General features: G+C 38.9%; 2 protein-coding genes across 2 annotated transcripts; one reads left to right on the top strand and one right to left on the bottom strand.

The window, feature by feature from the left end:
• Nucleotides 1-1,210: 1,210 nt before the first annotated feature.
• On the top strand, nt 1,211-4,826 carry sec24a (SEC24 homolog A, COPII coat complex component). The gene is made up of 6 exons (XM_010769044.1): nt 1,211-1,450; nt 1,721-1,858; nt 2,029-2,133; nt 2,443-2,535; nt 2,687-2,790; nt 3,287-4,826. Exons 1-6 carry the CDS (start codon nt 1,217-1,219, stop codon nt 3,399-3,401), a joined length of 789 nt encoding a protein of 262 aa, XP_010767346.1. The 5' UTR covers nt 1,211-1,216; the 3' UTR covers nt 3,402-4,826.
• Nucleotides 4,827-7,096: 2,270 nt separating this feature from the next.
• LOC104943606 (probable ATP-dependent RNA helicase DDX46) lies at nt 7,097-10,697 on the bottom strand. The gene is made up of 7 exons (XM_010769060.1): nt 10,581-10,697; nt 9,283-9,447; nt 8,362-8,478; nt 8,185-8,272; nt 7,931-8,099; nt 7,523-7,767; nt 7,097-7,240 (listed from the first exon to the last, which is right to left on the bottom strand). The coding sequence occupies exons 1-7, from the start codon at nt 10,595-10,597 to the stop codon at nt 7,097-7,099; spliced, it is 945 nt and encodes a 314-aa protein (XP_010767362.1). The 5' UTR covers nt 10,598-10,697.
• Nucleotides 10,698-11,148: the final 451 nt, after the last annotated feature.

Raw genomic sequence — 11,148 nt, forward strand, 5'->3', positions numbered from 1 at the left:
GAGGCTCCCCCGACCTCCTGCTGATAGTTCTCGATCGTTGGCACGCTGATAAAATTTTTTTTTTTAAATGGCACTTCATATCAAAAAGGTTGCCGACCCCTGTTCCAGACAATAAAATGTCAAAAAATAAATGATTATACAAATATAAACCCAGGTTGATATGAAACCTGTTTGGTGTGCCACAAAATCATGTTTATACCTGCACATGTTAAACTCTGGTGCGCACAGAGAATCTTTCCCCTTTTAGTAGATGAACATAACAAATTGAGGAACCAGATGTCCCGGTTCTTTGCAGAGTTATTGAATGTTGTGTAAGATAATCTGAGTAAGGGTTTACTCAGATTTTGCACACCTTCAGTAGCAACTCATTTGATCCCCCTCCACCACATTTTACTATGAAATTAAATTGTTTTCGCATGTTACCTTTGATTTATTTTGTTCATGCAGCACTTGTTCTTACCGGATGTTTGTTATAACTCATTATTGTAGTTGACGTGTAACAGCTGCTTTCATTCCTGTGTATTGTAACTTTAAACAGGGATTTGAAGATAAAGTTAAAATGTATTCATGCATATTTCCAAGAGAGATGCCGATGATCATTTTCTGGATACTTGATCACACAATACGTTCTGTGTGTCTCATCTACATGAATTAGGATTTGTGTAATACATCACTCGTGCAAATGATTCTCCGTTGTTGCAGTGAATAGTCTTTTGATTGGCTCAATACCAAATCATTGCAGGGTTTGCATCCACTTCACTGTTATTAGCCCTGACAGATGGAGATGAGTGCTGACAGCGGTGGTTGCCTAGCAACCCCTTGCATACTGAGCAGTCAGATCTGTGTCGGTTCATCCCGCAGTCACTTAGAGAACAAACGCTAATATTTTTCACAAAATGGCACTACCACTGCTGTTCTAAGCTGCTCATTAAAGTGGTAATACTGAAAGTCCTAAAGTTGCATTGACATTTTAAAATAGCTTTGTTGCACTATACTATTATGATTATCCAAGTCTGCACAAACACTGTAAAAAATATGGAATATGTCGAGAACAACCTCTTCAAGGTCTGAGTTTGCAGCTGTACATTCAGAAATGTAATAATTAATAATGATACTAATAATAATACACTTTATTTATAGAGCGCTTTTTTTTAGGGTACTTAAAGACTATGCTAAAACTCATAAAAAAACAACATTAATACAACACACTTAAAGTATGTATAACACAAGAAAGAATAAGATTGTAATGCAAATGTGTCCCTCTCTCCCTCCAGCTGTGGACCGCTCGGCGACGGCCAGTCTGAGTGACGCCAGAGATGCGATGACCAACGCTGCCATCGACTCGCTGACGTCGTACCGGCAGTCCGTGTTGACCATCCAGCAGCCCGGACTGCTGGCCCCCGCCTGCCTCAGACTCTTCCCTCTCTTCATCCTCGCCCTGCTTAAACAGGTCCGCTCTTCCCCTAAAACTCAGTCATTACACGCCAAATGCACTGCTGACAAATGCTACCCTTAAAACGACTTATTTGTTCAGAGTCAGAGGAAATGTTCTATATGATGTGGTTATATTTTTCCTTGTTAGTTAATTTACTTCTGAATAAACACAGAACACTAAAATGAACTGTCCAACCCTTTCCACACCAACGAAACTCATTTTAAACCCAAGATCTTCTGTTTTAAGCCACTCTAATTATTATTTTGATGTGTGTGCATCCTGCAGAAAGCCTTCAGGACGGGCACCAGCACCAGGCTGGATGACCGTGTGTTTGCCATGCTTCAGCTGAAGTACCAGCCCCTGGTCTACTCTCTGCTGATGATCCACCCTGCTCTGTACCGTGTCGACGATCTGACCGACGAGGTGAGAAGGATCAACATTTCCCTCTGTCAACAAAGACCATTATTTAGTCTTTCACAGCTTTTGTTAGGAGTGGGATGAACCTGAACATGCCTCTCAATAGTTTCCCATCTTATTTGACGTGTCTCCTTGTTACTGAGTAATCTTTTACCTTGTGTTTCCTGTGTCCTCAGGGAGCTTTGAACATCAATGAGCGGACCATCCCTCAGCCCAGAGTGCTGCAGCTGTCTGTTGAGAAGCTCAGCAGGGAGGCAGCATTCCTCATGGATGCTGGAACGGTATGAAGCTTAAGTCTTGAAGTGTTATAGTATGTTACAAGAGGGATAATAAACACAGATTGTGTGGTTTTCCCTGTTCAAGCCTCTAATTGCTATCATTCAACATTAACTTCCAATAGTACAATACTATAAATGTTGGTTTGCATCCATATGCCGGGGCGGATACACAAATAATGTTTCACCTTCATTAACATTGGAAGATGGAAGATTTGTACTGCATTAATTACATTTTGCATCCAAAAAATGTGTTCCAGATTTCCATCTTAGTTTGTGATTGTATTCAATTTGTAATTTCTTCTTTTCCAAAAGGTGATGTATCTGTGGATCGGACGGAACTGCCACCCCAACTTCCTCTCTCAAGTCCTGGGAGTTCCCAGCTACGCTGCTGTGCCTGATAACCTGGTAGGAAACCTCATGTTGCACCAACACATTCCCTCAAATGGTCCTGAGGATCAAATGATAGTCACAACTTGTGTACAGTATATTTGAAGTTCTACCCAAGGCATCCTCCTCCCTGATGGTGAAACCTGACTGTCGCTCTCTCCTCTCACAGTATCTGCTCCCAGAGCTGGACACGGCCGAGTCGCAGAGAACCAGAGCTTTCATCGGTTGGCTGAGGGATCAGAGGCCCTTCTTCCCCCCAATGCATGTCATCAGGTGGGCAACAGACACAATCCTGAATAAGAGAGTAAACAATCAAATAGCAAGAGTGTGGGGAAATTAAAACAAGCCAACAGCTGCTGGTAGATTCACATTTTGGAGGTTGATCTTGTTTTATCTCATTTTAAGATACATTTGACAAAGCCCCTTAAAAACGGATTACGTCTTCACATATTGGCTGTTCAGTTTACAGTCAGTGATAACTGAACTGACCAAAAACGTAGCTGGAAAATCATTAAACTGTGTACCGCTGAAGCTACTCATGAGGGTTATTTCTTTTTGGTTTTAAAACTTGAACAGAATCCAGAAGGCCTTTTTTTTTATATATATATATATATATTATCATTTAATAAGGGAACAAAATGGGATAATCAGAATTATGCCATCCAAAGATCTTTTAGAGTTTTGATAATACAAACAAACACTCCTCTTTTCACTTCCTTGAAATGAAAGAGCAATTGCGACTAACAACTCTTTTTCATTTGACTCTCAGGGAAGAGAGCCAGCTGAAACCCACTTTTATGCAGAACATGATCGAGGACCGAACAGAGTCGGCCCTGTCGTACTACGAGTTCCTGCTCCACCTCCAACAGCAAATCTCCAAATAATCTTCAGTGGGACTGTGGAGACTAGGGAACACTGAAGTGAGGATGTGAATCGTGTACGTGCGTGTGTGTGTGAAAGCAGTGGGAGTCAGACTCAAGGAACCCTCTTGCTCCATCTCCATCTCCAGCTCCGGTCCACCTTCTCTTTCTAAGGAAAAGCTGAACTGACCTGAAGCGTCACTCAAATCAAACTATTTGGAGGACACTGCAAAGACTGAGAGAGAGAGACAAATAAATCGATTCTGATGCTTATTTGAAACTTTTTACCCAGCTGCAGCTGTGCGTCGGAAGATGAGAAAAAAGCAAGAAATCCAAGATGATGATGATGATGATTATGTTAATGATTGAATGAATCAGTGTTTATTCTCATAGAACAATGCTGTCAAACTTCGGTATCGTTCAGATACAGTCCAGGCAAACGTATGTGTGAGGTGTTTTTGTTCAAAAAGCAGTCTTTACTAAAACAATTCAAACGTGTGTATGCTTAGGACTAGGTTTATGGGGAAGATTAGTATGTCTGCGCTCAAAGACTGTTATTGAGTGTCACCAGGAGTATTTGTACACACGGCATCTGAGCTCTAACAACATTCTTTAATATCAAACCTGAAGGACAGAACGTGGGCTTTTTTATTTCTTAGTCATTATAATTATGTGTCGAACAAATTCGTAATCTCACCTGTAGAAGGCAGGGACGTTTGAAGGCCGATGGACCTCTTGGTTGTCACTGCGTTGAATGTGTGGAAAGTCATTTTCATCAGTCTGATCTGTCCTTTCAAAAACTGTCATCTTTTCTGTCTGTTCAGTCAGAACTCATCTGACGACGTCCCTGTTTTCTTTGTCCATTTCTTCTTTTTGTTTCTGATTATCTAATAATTTATGAGACTCCCACTCTGATTAAATTCTATAATTGCCTTGTATGGGAAGTCACTTTTTATTATTAAACCTCTGTTTAAATACAGACTCTATATATGAAATATTTTAATATAATAGGATATGGGAAATTCTTTAACACAGACATAACAAAGTCATTGTGATCCTTTAGTCATGCTTATTGATACTTGTATATTGAAAAATACTGCATTATATCAAGGTGAACAAATGCTGATTTTAGAATAAACATTAAGGTGAAATGACGCTAAAGAAATAAAATGTTTGGGACTTTTTAAATGTAGTTTTGTGTTTTGGTTGGGGAGCAGTGTTTATTAGGTAAAAGTGAAGACTACAAAACATAAATATGGACCAATAGTAGTCAGTCAAGAAAGAAATTAAGTGTGAATTGAGGATTTTTGATTTGGTCTGATTTCATACAGTTTGTAATCTATGTATTATATAAGCAAATATGTATTTAGAAACAGACATATGTTTTCGTCTTTATGCACAGAACTGTCTTTCATAAGAATATGAAAATAAAAATAGCCTGTGTTTGTACAGAGTAAACCAGAGGTTTGGACTTATCAAATATGATATATTAAAGAGCCGGCTGGGAATCAACTCTTCACTTTCATGACTAAAGATATGTTTCGAAATAATTGTTTAGGCATTTACTTCTTGTGAGCTACATGGAAAGATACACGTACCGAACACATGTAACTCGCAGAAATCCTTTATCAATCCTAAAACTGGGACATTTCAAATGTTACAGCAAGCACACATTAAGATACAGAAGTACACATCCATGGAGTAAAACAAAAGTAGCATTATAAAAAGTGTGTGAACATACAAAAGTTAAGGTAATGTATCAGAACATTTTGCATTGATAACTTATTTTATTTGCATGTTTGCATCTATCAAAAATATGAACTGTCATGGTTATGTTTTCCATTCTCTACATTTTATTTAATAGATTCTACCATTATGAATTAAGTTATCTTTTAACCAATTCCTGATTATTTAATTAAATTAGCAACATCTTACTCTGGTATAATGCATCAAATTGGGAAGAGGAGCAGGGCTTGACAAGTCATTGTCCTACCTTCCAACCACATGAACACGGTGTTGTTTCCTGTCTATCTTCCTCCACTGCTTTCCATTTGAGTAATAAAAACATACAGATGTAAGAAGAATTTACATCATACTCATCAGAATAACCATTAGCTGACAAACAAACCAACCAATCTTCCCGGCAGCAACCTAGTGGTTGTTGCATTCGTTCAAAGGAAAAGTGGATGTGCTTTTATGGAAAACCGAGTTCAAATAAAGTAAATGTAAGATATGCAAATGGTACTCTTGAATCATCTGATGTTGAGAAATATAACTTGGTGATTAATCTAGCATTTTACTAGATTGCCGTATGGAAGCCCATTTCCGCCACTTGAAAAAAATAAAATCCCCATGTAAAGTCATAATTATGAGATAAAAAAGTCGAAATAATGAGATAAAAAGTCATGAGATAAAAAGTCGAAATAATGAGATAAAAAGTAATAATGAGATAAAAAGTCGAAATAATGAGATAAAAAGTAATAATTATGAGATAAAAAGTCGAAATAATGAGATAAAAAGTCATAATTATGAGATAAGAAGTGCGCATGCGCTGCAGTGGCGCTGTCTTCAAAGGTCCCTTCATCACCTTGCTGCTCTCCAACATGCAAACGGCATCTAGTCCTAAATAAGGTGTAACTACTCTGGTCTTGAAAGAACATTACAGTACGCATCGAACCGATGTCCACAATCACGTTTATTCTCTTCTTTGCACAATCATGAAACACCGTGAAAACGTGTTTGCCTAGTAGACCAGCAGTAGAATTACGTTATCACATCGTTGACACTTTTACCGCACACAAACACAATATAAACATCCGGGGCAAGAGGTCACATGACTTCCGGAAAGACAACTCTTATCATTTTTACAAAATAAAACAAAGTTCAAGCATACATTAAACACTCTTCAAAAAGGACAAAACAATAATAAGGGACCTTTGAGCGTCAGCTACTTAATGTAACTATTACAGGTGACTTTTGTAAATGTTAGATGTTACATATAGCCTATATAGAGAACCGCAGTGACGCGTCGTAAAACCAGGAAGTAAGTTAGCATTTTTAGCACTTCCGGTTCCTTCCTCAAAAAGCAATGCATTTTTTCNGTTAGATGTTACATATAGCCTATATTGCAGCTAAACAACAATGCAGTTCATAGCTTTGACATTACCTGTTATGAACAATAATATTGCCTATAGTTTTGTGGTAACGTTCACGGGTTAGAGTCTTAGGCTTACAACTCACAGCAGCAGTATGCCTACTGTACACTATTGTCATTAGTGGCGTGAACGTTAACACAAAACTATAGGCATATATATTATAGTTCATAACAGGTCATGTCAAAGCTATGAACTGCATTGTTGTAGTTTAGCTGCAATATAGGCTATATGTAACATCTAACATTTACAAAAGTCACCTGTCATAGTTACCTTATTTAGGACAAGATGCCGTTTGCATGGTGGAGAGCAGCAAGGTGATGAAGGGACCTTTGAAGACAGCGCCACTGCAGCCATGCAAACGGCATCTTGTCCTAAATAAGGTAACTATGACAGGTGACTTNAAAGTTGATCACGTTCTCAATTTTTTACGTTTAACGTTATATTCGTTCAGTACACTTCGGTACACACGTGTATACGTACCGAAATGATTCGGTACGTATACCGTTACACCCCTACTTAGTATTGAAGAAATGTATTTAAAAGCGTTTCCAGCTTCCCAAACCATCATGAACGAGTGTTACTCGTGTTACTTACTTCCATAGCATCCTGGTCGTTCTCCATCAGCTCACCCTTCTTCTTGTGAGTGTTGGGTCCCTTCTTGGTTTTAACAACAGTCATCACTTTGGTTACTGACATTGTTCCTCCTTTCTGTTGACAGAGGAAAGAAACATGCAGGTCATTTGGCGAATCAAAGTAAAGGCAAATGAACAAAGATGTCCAACACTGGTAGACAGATTGACAACAGACAGGAGGTGGTCATCCATCTTGCTGCAGTTCCTTCAGGTCTCTTATCAAAGTCAATACATAATGTGAAGCATCTTTTACGATAAGCTGCAACTACAAATTGTTCTTTAACATTAGAATACTTTCTACAACATTGGGAAACTTGTCTCCGGCTAAAGTGATGCATATCTTCCCCTTAAAACTCACCTTATCATTTCCTTTCATGGATCCCATGTTGAACTTCTTCACTTCCTGTTTCACCGCCTCCATGTAGGCGTCCAGAGTGTCCACGTCGTCCTCCTCCTCCTCCTGCTCCATAGGGGTCTCCTGCTCCGTCTCACCCTCCTCTTTTTTCTCCTCCTTTATCATCTCCTTCTCTTTATCCTCCCCCTTCTCTTCCCCTTCTTCCTCATCGTCCCCCTCCATTGGAGCCGACATATCCTCGTCATCATCTGCAATGAAATGGAAATGGCTGAATGGAAATGAAGTGCTGAAGCTCAAGTGTTACTGGTCAAGTCTGTAAGATTATAAATAAATATATATTCTTTTGTAAACGTATTCCAATAGATTTCTTATATAACTCTTATGCAGTCATTCTTAATGGTGTTTGCTCACCTTCGTCATCCTCCAAGCTCCACTTCTTGCCCTGCTTCATCTCCTCCAGTTCTTTCTTGATCTCCCCGATGTTCTCTATGGCCTTCTTCCTCTGCTCTTCCCTCCACTTCTCCACACGCTCCTTCCTCTTCCTCATCTCCTCCTCAAGCTTGTTCTGGTCAAAGTCTTGCTGCATGGAGACACAAAGAAAGATCAGGAACATTGGCCCATCTACAAAGTAGTGTTATGATGTTAACGAAATGTATAAAACTTACATCCTCAATCTTCTCATCCTCTTTCTCCTCTTTTATCTTTTTCTTGTCAGATAAAGGATCAATGTTGTCTTTCTCCTTGCTCCTTGGCCTGTAGGGAAGATGTCACAGCGTGGTTTTAGTTACCAGAGCTGTCAGTGCTTTCTTGAGAAGTTTTGTTTTATAAAAAGGAAGTCTTACTTTTCATCAGGCCTTCTGCTCTTGCTTCCAGATCGGGACCTCCGGGCCCGGGTCCTGCTGCCCGACCTCCTCCTGTCTCTGCTCCTGGACCTCCTCCTCTCTCTGCTCCTGGAGCGCCTGCACAGCAATGACAAACATATGATATAGAAACACACAATGTTCTCACTTGCTCCGTCATATTATCTGAAATAAATCACTGAAACCATGTCATTTCTTTTAGAGCTTATGCAAACAAATAAGACCATAAACTGTAATTGTGGTTCTGATTTACAGATCGTAACCCAACACAGGGCTTTATGGTTTTAACTGCATTGAGCCCAAGCAACTTAAATGAAACCTTGTGATGGAGATCATGGTATCATTGAGGTACGACAAGCTCCCACTTTATGGTAATTGCTTCTTGTCATGAAGGGCTCGTTGAATCTGTTGAATATGGTCCATTATAAAGTGGTCATATTTATAGTGACCCATGCTTGCAATGACCACATTATAATATATTTACTAACCCGATCTCCAATATGTGTATGTTCATTCAAATTATCAACGATTACCTTGTTATGATATCTAAATTTGAACAATTACGTATAACATTTTTTTATTGTGTTATCCTCGTGTGATTCTGAACTGTCCCGTTTCTCACTCTCACTCTGTTGCTGCTTTAAACGTATCTTATCTTATCATGCTGTCCGTTGCAACTTGATGTCCTTTTTATATATAACCATGTAATAAATGCATTTAAATTCTGCACAAACCCTGCAGCATGGATTAGGTTTCAAGGAGACGTGCATTTCATGTTTTCTGAAACAATATTCCCCCAATGCAATGAGCCCTTAACGTATGTGTACACGTACCGGGCAATAAACTCAATATATGATTCTGATTTTCAACACTGGCATTTTCCACACACACACACACACACACCTGGGTCGTTTTCTGTCTCTGGAACGGGACCTCCGGCGGTCTCGGCTGCGGGACCTCTCCCTCCTGTTCCGGTCCCGGTCGTCCTTCTTGGAGCGTTTGTCTGGGGAGCGACTCTTTGATCGGCTGCCTGACCGGCCCCGAGACGTAGAGCGCTTCCTGTAGTGTCTGAGGAGCAGACAAACACAACCACTTGTTCATTTCTCCTCTTTACTTTGGTGTCACATTTGACCCGTCTGTTTTAACTGCCTTTACATTAACACAAAACCCATTAATCAATACCAAATGTTATTGAACCCCCTCTTAAGCTGTAAACAATGTCTCAGACTACTGTTCACATGAATAACTGCAATGAATGCACAAGGAATTCCTACTTATTACAAAAAGAATAGCAAATATTAAACAAATTACAAGGAATTGGTTAAGAGAACAACTTAATTAACTCAATGGAAGAATCAAGTAAATTAAATGTATGGAATGGAATAAATAACCATGAGAATTAGAAACCAAGTTCATATCTTTGAGGAAAGATGGGAAAATGGCTAAGTTATAGAACACAAAACAATTATAATGACCAGGTGGTAAGAAGTACAAGTATGTATGAGTTTGAATGTTGTACCCATTATGTGTAAGCTATGCCTTATAAGTTATTATAAATATGTGTATTTGTTTTCTTTTCCTGATCTGTAGATTGTTATGTGGTTACTTTATGTATCTATTTAACAACGAATGCCTTGTAATCAAATAATGTATTAAAATGCAAATAAATTAAAAAAGTCATACTGAAAGAAAGAATATATAAAGAATAGACACTTAAAAAATGTATTCCAAGTATAACATGTCGATTTGAGAGTGTACTATCTGATGAACCTAATCTAGGGTTACCCATTCATTTCCTATGGGGGTCACTTTTGACCTGGAACATCATATGTGTTACAAAGTTGTCTAAACTACTCAAAATACAATGAAAGTCATTTTATATGTTCAAATTCAGTAATGTTATATGTTCAAATGCCTACTGGGGAGGATATCAGAGGGCCTTGAGTCAATGCAATGTAAAACACAATATATCATTGATGAAAGTAGTACATCGATCAGCTTTGACCCGAGTATCACAGAAGGGTTAAGAAAACACATTCATTCATATCCCACCAGTATATGAGAGGAACTGTCGGGTGGGCTGAATTCACATTATGTGTTTTAGCTAGCATGCTAATCAACAATACAACGTTTTTAACGGCCACAGGAGTTAGTCACCATGGAGATTCTAACACCAAATTAACCTGATATTTCTCACATACCTCGACTCACGTCCCATCGCTCTTTCAAGAGGTTATATCTTGTAAAAAAGTGAAATTACTCCACAGACTTGGTGCCGTGGACGATTGTTTGTGTCTTTTGAAGCACCACGTTAGTAAACTGCGACAGCGCTAACTTCATAAACTCCTGCTGTGAGCCGCGTGGTGCGCCCCCGCGTGGAGGGAGGTCAGCACTACAACACTGCCACAAAGCAACAGTGTCCCAAATATTTTCTTTTCAAATAACATTTCTAGAAAAGACATATAAACAAAGACCTCTTTTAATATGCTCTTTTAGAAAAGGGCAATACTGGAAGTATTTGTTGTATTCAAGTATTTTATAGCCTACATCACTACTGTTTTACAAACTGTTTACATATCATTTGTATTTATTTATTTAAGAAGGGACAATGCACATTAATCAACATGAGCACTTTCGTCCATCATATAAATGTGCCAGATTTAGCCGTAGAGGCTAGTTTTCATCTGCAGTCCCTGGCAGGTTGATGGCATTGAAAGAAAACATACAAGAGCACATACGCACAGAAAAACACATGAGCACAATGGCAGC

Source organism: Notothenia coriiceps, unplaced genomic scaffold (genome assembly GCF_000735185.1).
Source record: "Notothenia coriiceps isolate Sejong01 unplaced genomic scaffold, NC01 NC01_scaffold00006329, whole genome shotgun sequence".
In the NCBI taxonomy this organism is placed as follows: domain Eukaryota; kingdom Metazoa; phylum Chordata; class Actinopteri; order Perciformes; family Nototheniidae; genus Notothenia; species Notothenia coriiceps.

Bases quoted from the DNA above. Each gene is read 5' to 3' on its own strand.
- sec24a (XM_010769044.1), top strand. From the start codon at position 1,217: ATGTATAACACAAGAAAGAATAAGATTGTAATGCAAATGTGTCCCTCT. The intron at 1,451-1,720 runs GTCCGCTCTTCC...TGCATCCTGCAG, and splicing joins TCCTCGCCCTGCTTAAACAG to AAAGCCTTCAGGACGGGCAC. The intron at 2,134-2,442 runs GTATGAAGCTTA...CTTTTCCAAAAG, and splicing joins TCCTCATGGATGCTGGAACG to GTGATGTATCTGTGGATCGG.
- LOC104943606 (XM_010769060.1), bottom strand. The intron at 8,479-9,282 runs GTGTGTGTGTGT...ATTGCTGTGCAG, and splicing joins AGAGACAGAAAACGACCCAG to GCGCTCCAGGAGCAGAGAGA. The intron at 7,768-7,930 runs GTGAGCAAACAC...ATTTCATTGCAG, and splicing joins GAGCTTGGAGGATGACGAAG to ATGATGACGAGGATATGTCG.